The sequence below is a fragment of the Bombus vosnesenskii genome, unplaced genomic scaffold (assembly GCF_011952255.1).
Source record: "Bombus vosnesenskii isolate JDL3184/JDL3185 unplaced genomic scaffold, Bvos_JDL3184-5_v1.1 scf7180000013273, whole genome shotgun sequence".
Classification (NCBI taxonomy): Eukaryota; Metazoa; Arthropoda; class Insecta; order Hymenoptera; family Apidae; genus Bombus; species Bombus vosnesenskii.
Genome location: NW_022882931.1, coordinates 2,874,130 through 2,896,996, shown reverse-complemented (window position 1 = coordinate 2,896,996; position 22,867 = coordinate 2,874,130). Strand labels below are relative to the sequence as shown.

General features: G+C 45.3%; 1 protein-coding gene across 3 annotated transcripts in view; it reads right to left on the bottom strand.

Annotated features, from left to right (window-relative positions):
- The window catches only part of LOC117231581 (probable nuclear hormone receptor HR38), a 41,017-nt gene extending 27,492 nt beyond the window's left edge, over nucleotides 1–13,525 (bottom strand). For 2 of the 3 annotated variants that reach the window (XM_033490146.1, XM_033490147.1), the window contains exon 1: nucleotides 12,668–13,525. In XM_033490146.1, coding sequence (XP_033346037.1) covers nucleotides 12,668–12,758 — 91 coding nt within the window. In that variant the 5' untranslated portion in view covers nucleotides 12,759–13,525. Of the gene's footprint in view, nucleotides 1–6,557; nucleotides 6,970–12,667 lie in introns of those variants that run through there. The other variant, XM_033490148.1, reaches the window with a different exon arrangement.
- Nucleotides 13,526–22,867: the final 9,342 nt, after the last annotated feature.

Sequence of the window (22,867 nt, the reverse complement as noted above, 5' to 3'; positions counted from 1 at the left end):
TCTCCACTGTCGGTGATCCCCTGGTAGCGATCGGCGGAATGGCAACGCGCGGTGGCGGTAAGAGAAAGGAGAAAAAAAAGGGGGAAAGAAGTGGAGAAGGAAAGACAGCGGCAGTAACAGCAGTCAAGACAGGCCAGAAGCGTGTGGCGGCGTGCGGTAGCGTGCACGTGTGCGTGCGTGCCGGCGCGACAACGCGCTAGATAGGATCTCTCTGGTTGGTATGCGCCAGAGCAGGCAATACGCGACACCCATACCGTGGTCGGAAACGAGCTGCAGGTTCCGTGACCCCGAAACCAGGGATACGATCTCCCGTTGATAGCCACCGCCTGGGAGAAAAGCTCGTTGTTCGATCGGTCTTGCTATATAGCACGCGAATCTAATTGCGCGATAGACGACCAACATAATTAACGGATATTAACCGCTTTATTACGATGTCCGGATCAGACTCGGTCCAATACCACGAGACGATTGGGTCGATTTACGAGAAATCGAATAAAGTTTACACAGGAGGAGAAGTTGGAGGTACGAGCTTTCTAGTTAAGTAGATGGAAATTAGAGCGAAATCTATGGTTATGCGCAATAAATAATGTGAAGATATATCAGAGTGGGTGGAATGTTATTGCGTCAATGCGTATGGATTTTTGTCAGTAAAAAGAATTCGACGGTATATATCTATTTATTGGCGTTTCAAATGATTACCACCTACGGTTTTCAATTAGCGTCTAGCATCACGCAAGATATTCTACTGGTAGCAGGAAGTGACGCGATACCTACTGCATTTTTTCTTATCGACGTAAATTAATTACGCTTACACGTCCCGCGTAATTACGGGATCGTTTATAAGGCAACGAAACGAGTGTAAACTAATTAGTTCCTGTTTAGAAAGCGTATATTTTAGAAGCTGACACTGTAAGACACCCACACCACGTGGTACAATGCTCGAAACCTGTCTTTTGTCGTGATAATCAGGAACGCGCTGAGTTGAAAGAGCCGCGCGCGAGTGATATAATAGTCGAGCAGCACCATCAACCGCTGTATGCATCTAATTACATCTAGATAACTGCTAATGACCGAAACTGCAGCTTTCAAGTTCGTCGTAAGTGTTAATCACTTTATCCTCACTTCGATAGCTACGCAATGCTCGATAATACCTGGCTGTAGGCGGGTTCATCCTCTAGAACATAATTGGATGTAAACACGAACGTCCGATCCGATCGAAACGCCGTGCATAAATCATCGATGAAAACGCGGCATGATAATCTGCTGGACAGCGCGATGCAACCTGGTCGTGTCAGTGCATTATTGGCGAAGAATCGCGATACCGAACGATCTATACAAACACCCGTCACGCGTAAATCGACCGTCTGCCGATGCGCATAAAGTGGATGTACCTCGCAGACGATTGTGCTTTACTAACATGTTATAAATTCAAAGAAATCAATTGCGTCAAGTGGTTGTATGATAGTGAAAGTTACGATGCTTGCAGATATCCTGCATGTGATATAGATGATAATTTATTGTAATAAGTTTAATAAATCGGTAAGTTTGTTGGACCGAACGATTCGTGTAGATATATCTTGACGAGGAAGATATTAAGATAGAAATAGTTCGATTGTAGGCGGAGATGTGGCAAAGGTCAGCCACTTTTTTTTTAAATAGAACACTGCACGATTTCTGCAGCTCATAAATGAGTCAACAATTGTCAAATCGAAATTAGCTTTCATTCAAATGTTAGCTTGGACACTTTCACGATTCCCGGCTTCTCTTCATTCATCTTGGCGAGTACGTGTCGACGGATTATATTACAGAATCGCTTGAAACTTATTCGCATGCAAGTGTATTTAACTAATTGGCATTAGTAACAGGTACCTGATTGAAGCGAATATAACAAAATTCGTCGACACGTCGTAATTAATGTTGGAGTCATCGACCTAATACAAGGGAAACTATTCTCCGAATCTTGTTATATAAACCATAATTGTAAATTTATATCGAATTACTTGGTACATCTCATATCGAACGTGACTTATTCGAGCAATTTTCTTACTTTTCTCCAGAAATTCATTCTCTTGTGCATATCGACATGCAACCCAGCATCCGTATGCCAATTTACATTTCGTCGTGCAGAAGCGATGCCGGCAGCTTAACAGGGATCATACGTGAACGATTCAGGAATCCTGAAGCCTGAAGTTAACGAGCGCGCAGCGAAGATGCCGCGAGGATGCCACGAAGACACCGGTAAGAGGAATCGTTCGTACACGAGTGGCGTAGCGTGCAACAAGCAAACGAGTGATTTAGTCGCTTAGATCGAGGTCCGCATACCGAACGACTGTGACCGACTCAGGACGGATCGAGACCCCGTTGGGCCTCGAGGCCTCAAGGCCGGCGAGCTCGTAAAGCCAATTCGTGCCTCTCCCTCGTTCGACCAAGCGGATTTTCATCGCGCCAGACGAAGACGTGCATCAGTCACAACCTGCTGCAGCCACTTCATGGCTACCAGCCAGTTGTACTTACGTTCCTCCAGAAGTACTCGTCTCGTTAATGTTAATGTTTGCAAATTGTGCGTTACGTCTGGGCACCGATAAAATTACAGCACGAGAGTGAACGTCGATACTGTTCTCTTCGACTCTTAGCAATTTTGTAAATTTTCATTGGACGATCAAGTAAGCAGAATTTACGAAAATTTTTAGATCGATTCTGATACTAAATGGATTGGTAGAAAGTTGGAAGGAGCTATTCGAAGCTGTCGCTCTTTTATTCGAGAAATTATAGATACGTATTGTAATAAGCGTGTGATTTACTGGCTACTTAAAAAAGTAGCTGCGATCACCTTGGCAAATAACAGCACGCCATTAATCTCCGGTTGAATTCATTGCCCTATCTTTTTTCAATGGGTTTCTTCCCTTCTTTCTCGTCCACGCTAATTTATCGTTGTTAAACAAGCTATGCTTACGGAAAGCCGAGGAGCACAGATTCACGAGAAAGATAGGCTTCCCAGTGTGTCCGCGGAACGCGAAACTGTGGAGAAAAGCAGAAAACGCGCGCGCCCCGTAAATTGGGACACGTAGCGCGATTCCACGAAATTTTATCTGATCAAAGTCGCTCGGGCAAATCAAGCGCGGGCAGACACACGCTCGACGTTGGATCACGAGCTGGAAAACAGAACGACAATACATCTGATAACTGCATCAACACCGGCTGGCCGAGTTCGCGCGCGATCCATTGCGAAACAATCGAACGCGAGGCCTTTTCTACGATCGAACTTCGACATCGCGGTAAAATTTTTTACTCGTGGCACGTTAAAATACTCCGAAATTACACGGCTCCGTGCGTTTCAACGTTCCCTTAAAGAAATTCAATAGCTTTCCTCTTCTTAATACTTTTCTGTTCTTCGATTTGCAACCCTCTGCTTTTGCAATCAGAAATTCGTTGTTCTTCTTCAATCTTTACCATGTCAATTAAAAGATCGTAACCTAATGAAGATTCTAAGTTTAATTATCAGAAAAGCAAAGAGAGTTATTTAAACCAACCCATCCTTTTCCACCTGTTAAAATTCGACGCTCAATATCGCAGTGGTCTATCCTCTTTAACCGGCGGCCTTGCTCGCCCCCGTTAAACGGACTCAGCTGCGCACGTACATGAACTACCACGCATTCAATATCAGTGTGCATCGTCAACACACAGTCATACGAGAAACTTCATCCCCCACTGCCAGAGTCCTCCCCCTTGCACAGCTGCTTGCCACCCTTTTTCGACCCATCCTCTTCCATCGCCTACACCGCCACCCCTTGCCTCCCTTTCAACTAATGACGTCATACTGCGACGTCGTTGATGACGTCATTGTTGTACCGCAGTTCCGTTCATCGATCGACGTCCTCCCCATGTCTCGTTCGTGGGTGGAAAACGGGGTGCCCCGATTGCTACGCTTTACCGACTGTTTTTCGCGACTTCAAAGAGGTCTGTAGGTTTCGCGATACCGCATCTGACATGATTTGATTAGCCTTTGTACGATCCCTCAACACAATCGGAGGTTATTTCAGTCACAGTTAATTTTCGATAACGAATATCGTGATCCTGTGTGGAAATAGATAACTTGGATTTCCTCGAATCGGATTGAAATTGTTTGAAATATCGCAATTAGGAAATCGAGAGTCGTTCTAGCGATTATCCCGATGAAGAATTTCCTTGCAGTTACTCGAGAGCCAGAAACTGTTTTAACGGAACTTGCCTAAGATCGGTGCGGCTACAATGCTACCTCCACACTGGCCTTGACTTCTTCCGCGGAATTCACGCACCGCCCGGTCGACTTCTCGAGACTGTACGTTTCGATGGCCGGTATTCCTCACCTGCTTGAATAAAGCTCGAAAGACGAACATAATGCGTCACTAGTAATGGTAATGACTCAACTTTCGAGGCACTAGCGACGCAATACTGTTCTATACTGCAACATCTAAAGGAGAATTATAAATCAGTGACGAGAGATAGAATAGAAAAGCGTAAGAATTTATTAGTGGTATTGACGATAGCTAATCGACAACGCTTCATATAACTGTCCAGAGCATTCCACGGCGAGGTCACGGCAAGAGTGCGATAGCTTTCTTATGTAAAAATTAAACGATACGTCGTCTATGTAACGCAGAAAGTGGATAAATTTACATACTTATAAAAAATACCTTCGAATATATACGGAATATATATATATATATATATATATATGAAGCCGGGCAAACATATAGGTCATGTTGTCGATCAAGTAATCGAGAGATTAAAGATTAAAAATTGCCAGCGTCGTCAAGGGAAATATTCCTGGACTTATCGAATCAAGTATACATATACTTCATTGACTATTCACACGTCAAAGTTTAACGGCCAGCCCAAAATCTGTTAACCTCGGTTCACTCATGGAAAACGTTTGATTTGCACGTTTGTTAAGCCAACCAGATTACTGCGTTGAATCAATACAGACCGCCTCGTCAGTGGCACCAACTAGCTAACACACGTTCCGATACTCTTATTTTCAGGTCAGCTGGAAGACAATTACGAAGGATGAGAATTGCTGTGTCCACCAATAGAGAAACGAATTTCCAACGAATCATCCTGTTACTACGTGAAAAATTTTAGTAGAGAAGCACATGACAACCGGTTGCTCTCTGAGCAACCTATCCTCCTTTTCCCTTGACAGCTCTTGCATATTTACTTGATGACATCACATAGTTACTTACTTCGAGGCGGATAAAAGTGCCGTTATATTTACGACGAGAAAGTGAAGGAAATAGTGACCGCATCTCCGATCAATCGAAATCTTCCTTGCAAATCTTCTAACTCCTACTTTTAAAGAGTCACCCAACTATTGTACCTTATCACTGACTATTTTAACCAACTATTTTAATACCAATTAGCTAAGCTTCTACGTCTATTAATACATCCAAATATTCGATAACAATCGATCCTCATCAACATTCCTAATTCTCAATTACCATCGCCCTCCAATACCAATCACCCAAGCAACTTGGCACATACTTAATACCCACTTAGCAACACCCCCGAAATATCACCTTGAACTACATTTCAGGCGTCTTGCAATCAACGCCGCACCCACTCCGCCCCATTTTCTCTATGCACAATCGATGGAAACTTTTTTTCATCGGTCGGTCATTCACCAAGGACTGGCATCGTATCGGTATTTACGTTAACGCGTCGGTACAAAAAGCTCGCGTCAAAGCACGCTCGCGATGCGTCGTCACGGCTCTGTTTTGGCACAAGCCGCTGCCACCGTTCGCCTCCACCGCGTCCCGCGTCATCGTTTTTCCGTGGTACAACGTCACGCGGAACCCAGCCGAGTCGCGCTAATCCTGAACATCGTTGTGTTCGCGTGTATTAAATTTAGCCACTGCCACGCCGCCTATTACGCGAGCAAACGGCCACGGTAATCCTTCCTGCTGATTATCGCACGCGCCACGACCGCCCTTCTCCCCTCTCCGCGATTTTCACTTCTATTTCGCGGTCCACGTCCACTTTTCCCGGAAACGATTGCGCGACGATGCAACCCTGACACCTCCGCAAAAATGACGGACTCCACGTGACGCGTGAGTTCCAAGGTCGCGGATTGAACTCGCTGCTTCGCGTGAATGGTCAGTGATCTCTCGCTGAGAGCAATTTAAAGGGTTTTTACATATTTATCAAAAAATTTTATAACGACAGATTTGTCGAGAGGAAATTATCGAGAGATCTGTCTTTGTTTTAAGTAGGTGGTTTAAGTTTAACGGATAAGTAGGGGGGAAACACTTTGGGATCCAGTTTTAAAGTATTATTACACTGTCTGATTGAGATATTCATGGTATTTATGGTACCATGTTACGTAAAAAGTCAACATCTAGTAGCTGACGCTTACTCAGAGAACCTCTCATTCATCATCACGATATCAACGATCATCGGAGAACCTGTACTCTGAAACAGGTCTCCGATAGTTATATCATTCGGCGCACATAGAAAGTCTCTTACAAATAGATAATAAAAAAAACTATTCGAAATAGACTCACGGATCGGTTAAGAGTTACCTCATTTCCAACAAGCGGGACACCGCTCTGATGGGAAAGTGATCAGCAACGGATTGACGCGTCGTTGGTTCCGTGGCACGCATAAAAACTCTAGCGTCTTCATGACAAGCACAAGCACGTTTGAAATTTTTTGGTAAACACTCGAAACTCGGTAGAGAGTCGACGGTTGTATTCACTGTGTCATCGTCGGCCAAATAATATCGAGAGGCAGCGACGTGATTCCGCGATCCGCGACGAAACGAGCCGCGTGGTGGTTCCGTGGAGCGTGATGACGCGGAAAACTCAAGAGAATCTCGTGACTGGAGGCGAAAACGCGGCGATATTGACGGCCCCACCGGTCGCCAACGACGACGACAGCGTCGAAGGTGGTGGCGAAGACGGCGACGAGGACGGCAATGCATAACGCCCGAAATAGCGTCGTCCTTGGCGGTGCGTGTGACGTCGTTGTGCTGTCGGTCGGTCGATGACGGACGGGGGCGGCGTAGTGACGTCAGAGTTAATGCCAGAGAGAGACTGGCAGCGTCGCGACGCCACGGAGTTTGCGCGCGAAAGCGGCGTCGTGCGTCAAGTTTGAATGAAACTAGCCACCGCGAGGGAATACTCGCTCACCTATCCACCTCGTTATGTATTCTTTCACAGGAGGGACGACTGGCTGGTTTCTCGAGGCTGTGATCGATTAAAAAGACACTCGACTATGTAAATCCCGGCGGACTGATTGCGTCCGTGTAACGTAATCAATGCGCAAGCAAGTTTACCGTAGGTGGAATTTCGGGACGCGTTTTACGTAGACGCGAAAACGCTGCACGCGACGTCTGACGCGTGTTCTTTACCGAGAAACGCAGGAGACCGGTGGAAATATATTATTACATTGTGCAGAGTATACATATCGTCCTTACCGACCGGAAACATCCATCAATCGAAGGCTTTAGCCGAGATTCCGTAGCGCGAAAACGCGTGCTGTAGCATCGTAAATAACGAAAGTGGTTTAAATCCGACGAATATGGCGATATGGTAATTATATTCCACGAATAATTAGAAATACTATGCGTCAAGTCGGGAGAATTTTCACGAAAACAGGAATTCTTTCAGTGTTAACGATCGATCCTCGGATGGACGGCGCGTAACGGAGAGAAATTATAGCTTGCCGCTCGAACGGCGTCAAAACTCGCGCGGAATACGTTTCCGCGCGGTGAAATCTATTTCAGGTGAAACAAGGTCGCGCGTCAGCCAGTCGCGTTACACATTTTTACTCGGTTCGCCCGAATTACCATAAACCTGTCGAGCATGCGGCCCAGTCTCGTCAAAGCGACGTTACATACGTTGCATACGACGCTTCAATTATACATTTTGTTGCCTTTCTTCCAGGACGTCGTGTTTCTTTCTTTGCCCCTTCCTCGAATCGATGCAATGCGCGATCGCTATCGATCCGTCGTTAATCAACCGTGCTAAAACACAACGAATCAAGTCCTCCCGGTATTTATAGCGCCACTGTCTGACTACTGACCCTTTCACTGCTGGCACGCGCGTTCATATGCATCAACGTCACTTATCGATCCTAGAGTCATTATGCGAGTCACAATCTCATTACGCTCGACTCGAGTAATCTCTCTTTCTCATAGCGAATGCGTTCTGTATCCGGCGGGCGATCAGGTTCTGCTGGTCCCGCGACACGGAGAAACGCGTATGCAAAACAGACCCGTCTACGCACACGGATGTTTTCCAGACTTCGTTCATTTTAAACGCTTTTCCCTTGGAGATTGTACTCGTTCGTATGTTTTCTGTCTCATACTTCCATCGTACGTTCGCGATGATCATGCAATTGGACGTTACGCAACGTTAAATTACTACGAGCTGGTTGTTTATCGACGAGTATTGGTTTCCATTAATTATAATTATCGGCCAATACCGTACAGCTCTTTTCTTTCCCGTGAAACCCGCTTCGAAACGTGTTCGTTACACGCTCGATGAAAGTTTTTCACGGCACAAGTCACATCGAGTGAGGAACCGTTACATAATTGAAGAAGCGGCGTAGCATTTATGCAATATGAATCGTTCAGTACCGCCCACCTAAGCAGCGTCTTTTCACCCTCGTTCCTTCGGCCCGCGAGCTCCTGAGGTCGCTTCCTGATCGCATGTCTCGCGCCGGAAATAACAGCCTATTTCCTCCCACGCATAACCGCAGCCTCATGAAAAACGCAACGCCGCAATCGAGCTTAGTTTCCAGCAAGAACCTGTCATCGCCTGATGACATCGGGCCCGTTCATTCGACGCCTCAATGTCGATACCCCGACAGCGTATTTCCATAATATTTCTACGAGATTAATTGCTATTATGTACCTCGAAAAGCGGGAAGGAAAACAAAATTAAAGAAAGATATTCTAAATGGAACGAATCAACTGATTCACATAGATTATCCTGTGGTACTACACATCGTAGTACCAGATCGTCGCGAACGCCTTATACATTTTAATCGACAGGATGATTCACGATGCCAAAGGTGGTATCGAAACAAGACGCTCTCTGTTTTTCAATCTACATTCCGGGAACGTGGACGTCGAGTTAGACGTAGCGTCGTGCACGCGGGTGACTCGTCGGTCGTTCATCGTTCTAGCACGCCGAAAACGTGAAAAGTGTAACGGCACGTGATGCACGGCGTCTTCGTCGTTTCTTTGGTCGCCTTTGTGTCCCAGCCAAGCACCCGCGGATCGCTTGCCTCGCACGTATATTTAGTTTGCCCAGTAAAACAATGCAATTGGCCTCTAGGAAGCGCTGTCCGTACCACGGGCACTTGCCGTCAAAATACTATCCAATTTTACGATTCTACGAACGATGCCGATTATTTTCACTTTGTCGCTTAACGATTTCGGCTGATCGGTTGAATCGTTCGATTGCACTTTCGTATACCTGACCTCACCGTTAAACCGTTACGCGAGCTTTTTACGTCGATCAAACGCAAAGAAATCGCGAATTTTCAAGAAACCTATGTCGAATCCAGGATATTTTCGTTAATCCGCGTTTACGTTCAATTCTATACGTAGATGTTTGTTAATGGTTTTCTACGATAGCGTAGTATTACCTATCATAATAGGATATTATCCTTTACTTAGCGATCTAAGTGTACGCCATGCGCACCCCTATTATAAATTGCCAATATAATAATTATTCATAATAAAATAAATTACCTCTCGCCTTTACGGGTTATAACCGAGAGAGGATTTTATCGTCGATTACGGGCAATATCATTATAGAGAGGAGGACTGACGGCGACGCTGCGCGTTCACCAGGCTTTTAAAAAGAATTAAGTAGTTACAGACGTGCCAGCTCAGACGGCTGGCGATGCACGTCTCGCTAATGTCTGAGTCTGATTGCACCTAACTACTTGCGCTGTGAAACGGCAACCAGTGCGTTATTCCGAAAGCCTATTACTATTAACGTAATACACTCTCACGACACGTGTCACTTGGTTACCCGTAAACCAATGATTTTCCACGGACAAACCATTCTCGAGCCGAGAGTTTCTTTATGGCCAAGAGAAGGGAAAACGAGAGAGACTGTCACCTCGACTGATTAGATTTCTCGATCTCGATATGTTTATCAACTCTTGCTCCCCTGGGTTGACCAGCGTGTTCATTTTTTTTTTCTCTTTCTGCCCCCACGAAGCCTGCGTATATCGCAATTACATGCCCACGTAACGGTCAGACTGACAGCCGATCGGCTATCGATAGCGCGATGGCGACTTTTAACGGTGCCGCGACACAAGCAGGCATTTAACGCGCGGAAGTCATAATCGTTGATTTACCATTGTCACGGTCGTTACTCTCAGGCGAACCCGACAATCGGTTTTCGCAATTCGACTACGCAGCCACAGGGCAACACTCGGCACAATGCAGCCGAACCAGCGACCGCACCTGCACTCGCTCGCTACACGCTGGTTATATTTGTTCGTTCGCGTACTCTCTTCTTTCCTGCGCGGACAGGTCTCGTGCGGGCCAAGTATGTACGCGGAAAAGAAACGCCTGCCATGCACTCGGCCAACTGCCAGACTATATTTACCTTAACGTACTGATTACACCTGTAAAGTGTCCTATCGAACATACAAGCTATATCGAATCGAACGTTTATACCGCTCTTGAATATGGAATCTGTCGCTAGGTCTGAAGAAAGAAGGGCGAATGAATAATTTATAGGTGCTCAGATGGTTTCACAAAACTGATCTACGTTCATTCGTAAAGATTTAAAGAATTGCGAGAAATTGAAAATTATTTCGAGCAGGGAGATGACGACGATGATGGTGGTGATTTTAAAATAAAACTAATATAGGGTAGAAACATAATGAATAAAATGTCCACGAATGAAAGTTGAGAGCTAAGCTTTTCTTTTGGAAAAGAATTGATCCGTTCCCTTGGAGGAACGTTAGCGGCCAATCGGCGAGTTACAGCCTCTAGATCCTTTTCACAGCTCGAATCGATTGGCTAAGAAGAAACGACTAGAGGGGGCAATTTGTCCCTTCGCTCTATCGTTCGCACCTCATCTCCATTTCGCTCGCTCTTTCCTCTTTAATGCCATACCCAATAACCTTCTTCATTTTCCTAAGAGCGTACACGCGAATTTATTGCGCACACCATTGTCTTTAGATCTTTGGTCGATTCGATCGACCACAGTCTAAAGCTCTATCATCCAAACTATCCTTCGTCGGCGAAGGACAAATAAATCGAATCCGATTACGTATCGACAAGCAATTTAAAATAGTACGTGAACATTAATCGCCCTAAAATAGAATACAACACGTCGATCCATCTTCTTCATCGATAATCGTCATTAATCCCACCGTCACCACCACCATCACCACCACCACCACCTTTTAACCACAACCAACCAGCCATCAGCGAGCATTGTACAATTTCTTCGTAAACGATGAATTTACCAACTATAATAGGACGGTCCCAAGGTCTTTGTTTCGTTTTCTCCCATTTTTTTTTCTTTTTCTGTTTGGTCTTTTTTGTACTAGATGACTTACACTTATTCCAGTGATCGTGGCGTTGAGCCGCATGATGCTCGTAGTTCCGATGATGGTCATGATTGTTGTTAGTATCCGCCGCAATGGTGACCGGGTGGTACGGTGTAGTCGGTAGATGGATCGTCGTCGATCGATCTGGTTGATCGTGATCGCGATCGTGATTGTGATCGACGACTAGATGCCTGCCAGTGGTAGCACGCTGATGGGTGGTCGCAGCACTAACTGCGGCTGCTTCCGTGGCTGTATCCTCCACGGTACGCATCGCACGTACGATCAGCACTATAGCGCTTCGTTTTTAGTCGTTTCATTCACCAAATCCAGTCGTATACTCCGGGGATCCCGCCTCGATCCCGTGACTCTCTCTCTTTTTCTTTTCAAATGCCCACGGCGGCGCGCGAACGACGATCGACGGCCACAACGACCGCGACCATCCTACGACGAACGATCTCTCACTCTTTTTTCTTTCTCTTTGCTTTCTTCTTTGTCGGTCAGATTCTCGCTCCTGTGCACGGCGCGGCCGCGCAAGCGCGCACGTGCGCGATCAGAACGCTAAATGGAAGAGCGAGTTCGAAAAGTTACACGTGGTTTGGTATGACAACAGCTGATCTCGCGCCTTCTCCCGGCTCTCGACGAGATAACGCGAGAATCGCGTCAAGTTTCCGATGTTTCAAATCGATGGATCGTCTGGGTATTACACGACACAAATAACACATCGATATTCCAAATCGTTTTAATCGTCAGTTCGTGATGATTACGATTGATCTCTCGATGATTTAGGTCGTTTGAGGATGTTCGTGCAAAAGCATCCGCGAGAAACTAGTGAAGTGAACGAGTAAACGATGATGAGCGACGGGTGAGAGTGAAAGGGGATAACTCACAGTCGATAATTCTCACGGCTCGTAAACACCGGCTGTATCAGTCACAGGAACGTGGAATTCCTCGACTGTATCATTATCGGCGTAGGTGAAAACGAGAAACGGGATAATAAACAGAACAGGTACGTGCTTTATAACGTGATCCAGCCGAAAGTCGCACACACACAACTCACCCATAACACATGAAAAACAGTGGATGACACACGTGTATCACCGACCTGTCTGCGTTGTCGAAAGGCTAGACGAATCCTTCCGGAAAACGTCTTCGGAGGTCAGCACTCCACCGAGGAGCTCGAACACTTCTCGCATGCAGAATTCTGTTATATGTTGCCCACGTTCGCTCGAAATTTATCGTTCCTCCGACCCCATGGGCGACATGGTTCTCACTGTTATAGTCGTGGCGTTCTTCAAAATTATCGTCGAACTGTTTGAATCGATGTTATCGACGAATCTTTTCCGCATCGGCTCGTCGTACACCGTTTTCTGCGAATAGCAGCTTCCGAAGCTCTCGTTCTCCAAAAAAAAAAAATATCCAGGCGGAACGATTTTCTGTGCCGCGTTTCGCGAGGAGCACAGCTCAACGTGGAAGCTGTCAGAACGTTACACGAGGACACACCGTAGTCCCGTACCCGCGGAACCACGCGCGTTCGAAACGCGCTAGTAGCCTCCCTCTTTCTGGTTGGTCACGCGAAACTCAAACACAAACGTCCTTGGCTGCACCACCTTTTCTTCCTCGCTCGCGTATGTAATCCCCAGTTTTCTCGCACTTGACACGCTCTGTCTCACGATTCACGATCCGTTTAGCACACGAAACTGATACACAATTCGTTGACAAAACGGATCAAAAGAAGCCGTGACAAGATCGATGGCCGCGAATCGACAACGATTCGCGTTATACGTGAAAATTTGAAAGAGAAAGGAAGGAGAAACCGTAGAGAATAAATAGAGAGAAGAGAAAGACAGAGAGTGAAAAACAGCGCGGACAAGTTTTACAAGAAAACGATACGCTCTCGCACGGGTGGCCGGCCGCCGCGTAACTGAGTCCGGATCGCGCGCGTTCCTCCGCTATATTAAAACCGTAGCGTGTGTAGCGACGGCGGCGGCGAACGGCGCTAACGATGACGTCACCTTTGGACGTCATAAACACACACGACAGCAGCCGGCGGATCGATGGACCTGGCTCGAGTGAGCGTCCCTATTGGCCCACGCGGCTGATGATGCCGCTATAGTGACGTCAGCACGCCACCTACCGATCACCCATCTCCCTCCACCCGGATATCCAACCCCACGCAAGTCGACCTAATCCAACCCGACCCGACCTAACACCGGTACATGGATCATCCTTTCTTCTGTTTCTTTTTCTTCGTATCCGCCTTCTTCTTCTTCTTCTTTTCTCTACTTCTTGCTCTTGATTCGTTTTTTCGTAAAAGGGACACTCTCTCTCTTCGACGTATTTTACGCTCTCGATAGCTTATTTCCTTACGACACCTCCTTCATGGTCGTCGGTTTATTTCCATCTTCTGTCAGCGTCTATTTTCCGCGTTTGGCGTTCACTTGGCCCGCTTCCGTTCATATTCTGAGTTCACCTGGTAGTCGTGCGACGAGCGTCTTGGCACCAACGATCGCTTTTGAATTATCGATGAGAGAGGAATTAAAACAGACCGTGGAAACTGATGGATGGAAATGGAACTTGTGCAATATCGTTTGTTAACCTTCCTTATTCGGATTCCTGAACTATCGGAGTGGTCGTGGGGCAAAATGATAGTCAATGTCTAACGCAAAGTGCGTGAACGCAAAATGCATCGTGAAATATGCATCGAGGAGTTATAATTTGTTATTTAGAATTTCGTAAAAATTTAATTGTTTATGAAGGAATCTATAGAGGATAGATGTTGTTTGTCCTACTCGTGACGTAATCAGAATTTTGTACAATGTTTCCTTCTCTCATCTTCGGCTGAGCAACGTATGCGTTACAAAATTTATCATTTTACAGAATGAAGCAATTCCCAGTAAACAAGAAAATCGATACGAAGCCGCTTAAGTTGTTCCGACGTGACGCTCTGCGTATATGCTACTATCGTGAACGACGCTTTATTTCCTATAAAAATCACATAAACCACACGTTTCGCAAATACTCTCATAGCACGATTACATCCAAGGAAACTGTCTGCATCTTCATGAAGAACCATCCCCTTTTATCATTCAATCCATTCTTTTGTTCTTACCCGACTCTTCTGCATTCAAAGGTATCTTTGGAACCCGATCGATTTCCTCGTTTAAATTTCATTCTCGGATCCACCGTGGATAACTACACTATAAATCAGTCGAAGCGTAAACGACCTCTAATTACGTCGATACGATTTGCAATTATTCACCTCCGGCCGTCAATCTAACGCGCTGTTTATCCGTCCATCAATGGACTGAACCCCGGATTGACGCACAGAAGCGTGATTAAATGAACACAGAAATCCACAAGCTGCTTGACAAGCACGCGGCCGGAAATAAAGGCAATTAACTGCATCTTTTCGAATCGGTGACAAAACTACGTCATAATTTACCCTCGCACATCGGCTGCACCATCGTAATTGTCGTTTCTGTGTACGTGCGCGTGGGTCACCGATAGACAAAGACGTCGGCGTGAGAAAGCCGCAAGTCGGACGAGGATATCAAGCAAAATGGGGGATGAACAGAGATGAACGGACGTGGAGACGATACAGGAGAGATAGAGACGAAAGCATGGATTCACCGTTATCGAGGAGTGCCGACGTCGGTCTACTCTCTTCCGCTCTCGGCTCTCCACCACCTCTGCAACCTTCATTCATGCATCAGTCGAGCTACCCCGCAACTCCCCCCAGTGCTACCAACAGCCCCTACCCTCATGCAGCGGCCCTGGTGACTGGTGCACGCGTGGCAAAGCGGAGGCGTAAGCACGAGCCGACGTCGCCCCAGTTAATCACCCGTAAGACGAGCTCTCTTCGACACGTGACGAAACAGCAGTATCGTGTCCGCCACCTGTGAAACGAGCACTGATCTGGAAGAGGCGAAAGAGAAGGATAAGGTCGTTCGATCGGTTCGCCGGGCCGACTCTTTGGTGAGAATTCAGCCGCAACGAGAGATCCCTATGAGCCGAGCAGGCACAGTCAAGGAATTCAACACGGGTGTTAATTCACGGAGAATATCGTCCGTTAGAAAAGTAAGAAAGTTGCCACTAGATGGATTAATTAAAAAGGAGATATATATGTATATATATAGAATGGTGGAGAAAGATGGATATTAATTGATCAGTGCGTTGAGCAGGGTTAAGCGAATAATATCCTCGCTAAAATTTTATCGTCGCCACCCAATATTTCGAAATTCTACCTGGCTATTGCTTTGATGCAACCATTTAATTGCGTCACAGAGATTAATTTGCGAGATAACGGCATTTATATCTGCCTGTATGTACGTTAGAAAATGAAGACATTTGTGAGAGTTGAAGTTTCTTTATTCGATACTTGTAAATCGAGTACTGATCTAGGATAGACTAGAGAGAGTAAGGTCATTCGATCGATCCGCAAACCGGAATCTTCCGGTGAGATGTCGCAGACGAAGGCCAGCGTGACTATCAAGACGATTGGTCGCGCGAGTCTGTGTGTTGAACAGTGACAAGTTTGGTGTCGTGCTAAAAATGAAAAAGAAAAGATAGAGAGGTATAAAAAAGTTGTTTGCCTCGGCACACTCTAGTGACACAGTGTTAAACTGAATGATAGATTCAAAATTTTTGGAACTTCGACGAAATCCGATGGAAGTTACGTTGTTCGATAGTTCGCAGATATGCATCGTAGCAGAGCTCTCGTGTGTCATTATGAACGCTCGCTTCGAATAATGTTGCGACATATTTACAACGAAGAGAAATTATATCTTTGGATTCTTTAAAGTAATTCGACCTGCTATCCCTGTTTTCTTTTAATCAGGAAAGTAATATTATTTCTTTTCTGATAGCTTGTTTTCACGATCACTCGGTCAACTCAAAATTATTTACTCATTTTCTTTAATTAGCTTGCCACCGCTTTGTGCCGCTACTGAAGATCATTGTACCGTATAACGTTCCTCAAGAGGTGTACGGCGCATAATTTTTTATTAGGTTGAGATGACCTTTCTCCCGTGTAATGTGCTGTCAGTGGAGAAGCACGGATGCCAGTGAACCTCTCTCTCGTCTCGTCCCTCCCTGATATCGCTTTTCACTCTCAATGTAGACTTCCCGTTACGATGCGACCTAAGCAACCGCAGATCGATTAACATTTTTCCCCTCGATTCGAGTGGCGTCCTAGTTGCGTAAAGCGATGTAAGAGACAGATTAACGCGATCCTTTCAAAAAGAACGACGCAAGCCCACGCATGCCCATCGTCAACTATTGTTTTTGCCGATCGGCAGACGAATTCCTTCGAGGAGATGATAAACCACGTTTGAAGAAGAAACTAAGAGAAGGACGTTTTAGCAAACGTTCGAATATGATTCTACAATTCACCGACAGTGATAAATGTTGCCACCCCTACGTTACACTACAGCACAGCGATTATAATTTCAAATTTAATGCACAAGACACTGATTTAAGAGCGATGGTTCCTGTAATTGCACCGCATTACAGCGAATTAAGACGCCTCGGTATTACGTATTAACCCTTGACTGGTGGGGTGAAACGGTGGTTACGCAACTGGTAGAGACGGTTTGACCTCAATTAACAAAGTAGATGGAATATATCTTGGCGAGGACACTATCTCGCCTAGGATGTTTCGTATCAACACGTATAAATCCTCTAAGAATATCAATATTTTATTCCTTTACATTCCCTGCGGCTCGCGATAGATTTCCCTATACCGACGTACCCCTGAACTTTTCTGCACTTCACCCAAACTCTCAACAACGAAGCTAAGATAAATTGCACGGTGTTCCAGGAAGACACCTATTACAATCAATCATGCACGTTCTGGAAGAGAACAACGTGACTCACTTTAACCTGCCGGATTACCAGGTGAGAGATAAATTTCGTCATTAACGCCTCCTCTGTCAACATTTCTGGGATCGTGCGGAACGTGCAACGAGGTGAACCGGTGTTTTAAAGCCGAATTCGAGAGCTCGTTTCGCGCGAGAGCTTGTTCGGTCCATCGCGGAAAGAAGGATGCGGCTAACGGAGATGCAGAAAAGGACAAAAAAGGAGGAGGAGAAGGAGGAGAAGGTGGAGAAGGTGGAACCGGTTGTCGTTATGGGTTCTCTCGTAGTCAGGAAGAACCAGCGAGGGTGAGAGGTTTACAGGCTATATTACGCAACCGCCCGCGTGTAACGTCGAGTTACACGACGAAAGGAGAGTGTCACGCTGATACTCGTGCAATGAGAGTTCACGCACATTTATAATACTATTTATAGAACCCGAACGTTCACCTTTTATGTTCACGAATCGATCAAGCGGGAATGAAGAAAGATCGTTGTTTCGTCCTGCTCCTAAGAGACATTTTTCAACGCCATGATTCCACGTCGCAATGTAATTATTATTTATGCGACGTGTCTGATCATCGAGTGCGAAGAAATAGTTTCTCAAGCCGATAAATATATATATATATATATATATATATACGTTGTTTCGTGACGCTACAACGTTGTTTGTTTTTCTATCACGCCAAAGGTAATTATACATATAATGATATAATTAAATCTTCCCAGAGGAAATGGCAAAGAACGCGAAAAGTGACAGGCAGCGTTTGGGCAACACTTAGAAATCGCCAGCTATCAAAATTCAAACGATCTCTATGATAAGTCATTGATAAAACAGATATAGTATTGTTACAGGTCAAATCCTTACTTCTGATTACGCTAATAATAACACGTGCCCATGTGTGCAAATATAATTACCACCCGTTTACGTAACTCAATCGGTCTAATTGCCATTTAGGATGCTAATATTTTGTTTACGATCGCGGTAATACATCGATTGAGGTTATTGTACCGCGCGGCTAATGCTAATTGCAGAGCACTTTTAATCGCATACTCGATGAACCTGTGAGCGTACGCCGGCTGTTTTATGGCGAAACATTGAATCGTTTCGTCCGTTCATGAGCGAATACATAGCCTATACATCGTACAGCACACGATTCGATCCACACGTGAGCATTTTTCGAACGAGTACCGGCAGTCGTTGATACACGCGTCTGTTAATCACGAAACGTACTTGTTCTCCTTATAATTTTTCCACATGCGACCCTCCTTGTCCCATAAATCCACGGTTAATTCTATCTTTCTTTGCCCATGAATGAAAATGCTAATAAAGCAACCGCATCGACCGAGTCTATCGGTGGTCAATAATGCCTCAACGGCAGAACGGTGCGGCGCACTTTCATTTTCACCGCAACTCCGGTATACACCCCGCGTCGTCGTTTGCGAGCCTGTGCGACACACACTGCGTGGGCGTCGAGTCTTTAACGGAACCGCACGTGGAACATTGTATAATATACGCAACGAGCGCGCGCTCCAACTGTCAAGGAAACGGCGAGATGGAAACGGGAGCTATAACCAAGTCGAATCGATTCGCGAAACGCATTACGTATTTTGAAACTTCCAGAAAATTTCTGTGGATGCACGTACCCTTGTTGCAATGTATGCGACTGATTCTAAGGTTCCGTCTAATTTTAGACGTAACACCGGCTGATGTAGAGACAGGATTATCGAACGTTATCTGCTATTAGGACGCGTTGATTCACTTTGATTACTTCATTCATACTGACAGTTTCAATTAATTTACACGTCACTCTTTACGCCTATCTATCCACTGCTAATCTTATCGATTAAAACTCCTGTCCGTATTATCACACGCGTGTATATACGTCCTGATATCTTTCTTTACGCTTTTCAATTTTGAAGGATGTCGACGTAAAACAAATAGATACAATTTTTATTACGGCTCGTAATAAATATCGAGTTCAGTTCAAATAGTACCAGATGATCCTACTAATTATAAAACACGAGAATCTCGTAAGGAGATAATTAAAATATCAGTCAAGATGTCACCGCTCTAAAAGCTAAAAGTTTGTGCGTCTGTCGACCGTGTAATTTTATGTTAACTCTTATCGATCATATTTATTATGATATCTTGGTATATCGCCTATGTAATTCATGGGACAGTGCAGCGTGATCGAAGAAAGTTGCACGCATCCACCGACCAATATACACGATAGACGATTCTTTTCCATCCTGAAAGTAGTCGGTCGCTTCTCCCTGGACCAGGGCGCTTCTGAGATCGTTCCTCCTCTCCTGTCTACCTGTTTTCTTCCCTTCCTCTATGTCTCTTGCTCTTCCTGTCTATTCATCTCTTTTTCGCTCTCAGAGTTCGGGTTTCTTTTCCTCTCTGTTACCCCTCCTTTTCTCTCGCAGTTTTCTTCTCTCTTTCTTTTCCTCCCACCCGATAGATCAGAGAACGATGGGCGATTAGCGCCGCGTGTGAAAGGGAAAGCGAGCGGTCGGCTTCACGGAGGAGGACGATCGACCCGGCACACGATTCGAAACGACTCTCTCCTCCGTACGTAATGTATTCGTCGTCTCTTCTGCGCCCACTCCTTTCTCTCCTTCTTTATGCGACCATCTGTTCGTGTCTCTCTTCCTTTTTTTCTACCAACAGTTTTCTGTCCTCTCCCATTACCCTCTACCAGGTGCCCGACACTGCCGCCTTGAAATGACTTTTTAGAGGATGATTTAATTGCCGAGTAACCACGGTGCCCCTTCCTCCTTCCTTTTTTTACTCGTTTCAAAAAATTGGCAAAGATGTGGGTCACGAATTATATTGGAGAAAGATATCATCGATCGCATATCGAAAGTCTGTTCTATTCATTTCGCACACGATGAAGCTTCATATAATTTGCTTTATGTCTCGGTGGAAAGAAAAGCAAAAAATGGGACTAATGTAACCCGAATCTAAGTTTAATACTTGAAAATAGACATTTCTTAAGAAGGATGGATGAATTCTGTGACATACAGGATGAATAATCAATAATGAATAAGCCACAATATATAAAAATCTAGGACACCTCGATTTAGATGTATTCGTGCTTGCCTATAGAGAAACCGATAAGCTTAAAAGCTTGGAATACCGAGGTGTTAACTGGAAAATAAGATGTTTGTCTTTGGTTGATTGGTATTTTCCTCCTAGAGCACTATTTTGAATACCAGAGAAGTCTAGGCTTGTAGGGAAGGCTGTACTTTCTTCGCGGGAATTTGAGATGCGCCTGACATCTTCGAGACGCGCGGAGACAACTGTTATTCGCATTGTTGCGGCACGTTTCTACAATTTGCTTACGGTATTGTCACCGATGATCGATTCGAAGCTGCAAACACACGGACAAAAGGACGTACATGCACGCGGAATCGTCGGAGGAGTCACAAGAGCGCGATCCTGAGTTTCATGCGTATATCCACCGCGTGACGTTGCGTTTCCGCGTTGCTATGCTAATGAGAGAGCGTCGAAGACCAAGACCATCCTTGGATGAGCTTCGACCAACCGATTGAAAGCGACTATTACGGTTTCGAACTCGGTGGAAAATTGCCAACTAAATATTTTAAATGTGAAATAAAAAAGACCATGTATCGAATTGATTGGTACTCGAAATATGAAATATTTTTAATATAGACAATATAATTAGAAAACATGAAGGACACTTCTACCTGTCGATTAAAGTATTACTTACAGATCAAAGTTTACATTAACATTTGAAGCAACTCAAAAAAGTAGCCTATAAAATGAAACTAGCTTCTGTTGCTTGTAAACCAAGGCAAATCTGTATTTCATTTTGTCGATATTAATCGAGTGCTTCCACTTTTTAACACAGGCATTAAATTAACGTGCTTCAATTATCTTTGACTAATAGTTATCAGACTTTCCTAGGATATTCTTAATGATGGTTTAAATCAATTGCGAATTTCTAAACACGAAGAATGCCTCTAATGGTGCACGTCTTCCTGATAAATTTACGTTCAAGCCGATCCGCTGCTCGGTGAAACCGAAAAGAGAAACCATCCTTAAAACAAACCGCCTACGCTATGGTTCGCCAATCCGCGAAGACAAATATCCGATTGAAATCGCGACATCGATTGTTCATTACTGGCACTATGCGCGGTCCGCTGGCCGACATCGCGTTCAACCGACCCCATGCTTTTAACCCATAACGCATCCCAATGCACAATCTCGAGCGGCTTCATCGACATTCACGAGCGGTTAACGTCGGACGTATCGACGATTTTCTATCGAATACGGTAGCTTCCCGGTCTGGCGGCAGCGCGGTCACGATTATAACGCCATATAGAGAGAATCGACGGCAAGTCGTGAGGTCACACGCGGGGTCGTTTATGGTTTGTACCTCCGCTTGGATCTCCACCACCCTTTTCCGCGTTGATCCACCACGGAAGGAAGATGGAAATGGAATAGCCACTGTGGGAGAGCCGATATACGAGTTGAAACGAATAGCCTCGTCTCGTCTCGATCTGCACAAAGTCGTTAACGAGTCTGCTCGTTATCTTTTGCCATGATTTTGCCTCCATGATTGTTGTGTTTGAGTTCTATACATGTGAACGTTCGCGGCTAGGCATATACAAAGATTGCTTAGGCCGAGCAACGGTTAGAGGCGAGGAGAGCAATGAAAAAGGGAGGAAAGGAGGGAGAGAAAGGAAGGAATCGTGAAGCTAGAAAGGAGGGGGAGGAGGAAAGAGAAAGACGCAGTTGGACACGATGCTAGAGAACCGCGGGAAGGTCGTCCCCCTTCAGCCTTCGAAGACACACAGGTACTTTCTCTCATAGTTTTTCGGTGTCGTCTTTTGCATGCTTTCCTGCACCGACCGACTACAACACCTCGCCGACTCTCCGCCAAGCCGTCAAGGATCCTCCTGTGCTTGTACCGGGATTGTTTACTGCCCGGTTGGACAGTACTACGTCGCAGGACGATACGATTCGAAACGACATTGCTACATGTTTAGATGGGTCAACGGTCCGAGAGCTCCTGGAGAAACTACCGGTTGGTAGGAAAAAGTCCAACACCGAGGGATGGGGAATTTATCGTTGCCTCGTGGATACCGTTATTACCGATCCAATTTCGCCAGTCTGGAAGTCGAATGAGGAAGGAAACAACTGACTGTCTTTGTGGCTCGAACGCTATATGTTTCTAGTTCCTGGTACCGTAGTTGCGAAATGCAACTTCGCTGAACGGATATCATCTTCCGTGGAACAGAGTCGGCGCCCAAATTACTCGCTTATCGTTTATGTAATACAAGTTTCTCGTTACGTAAGATGGGACAGCGATTTCTGTATGTGGGAGGACCCTTCTGCTTCTGAACGTTTCCTACTCTGCTTTAATTAACTCGAACTGCATTGCTTTGGGCAAGACTTGGGATAAAAAATCGGTGTT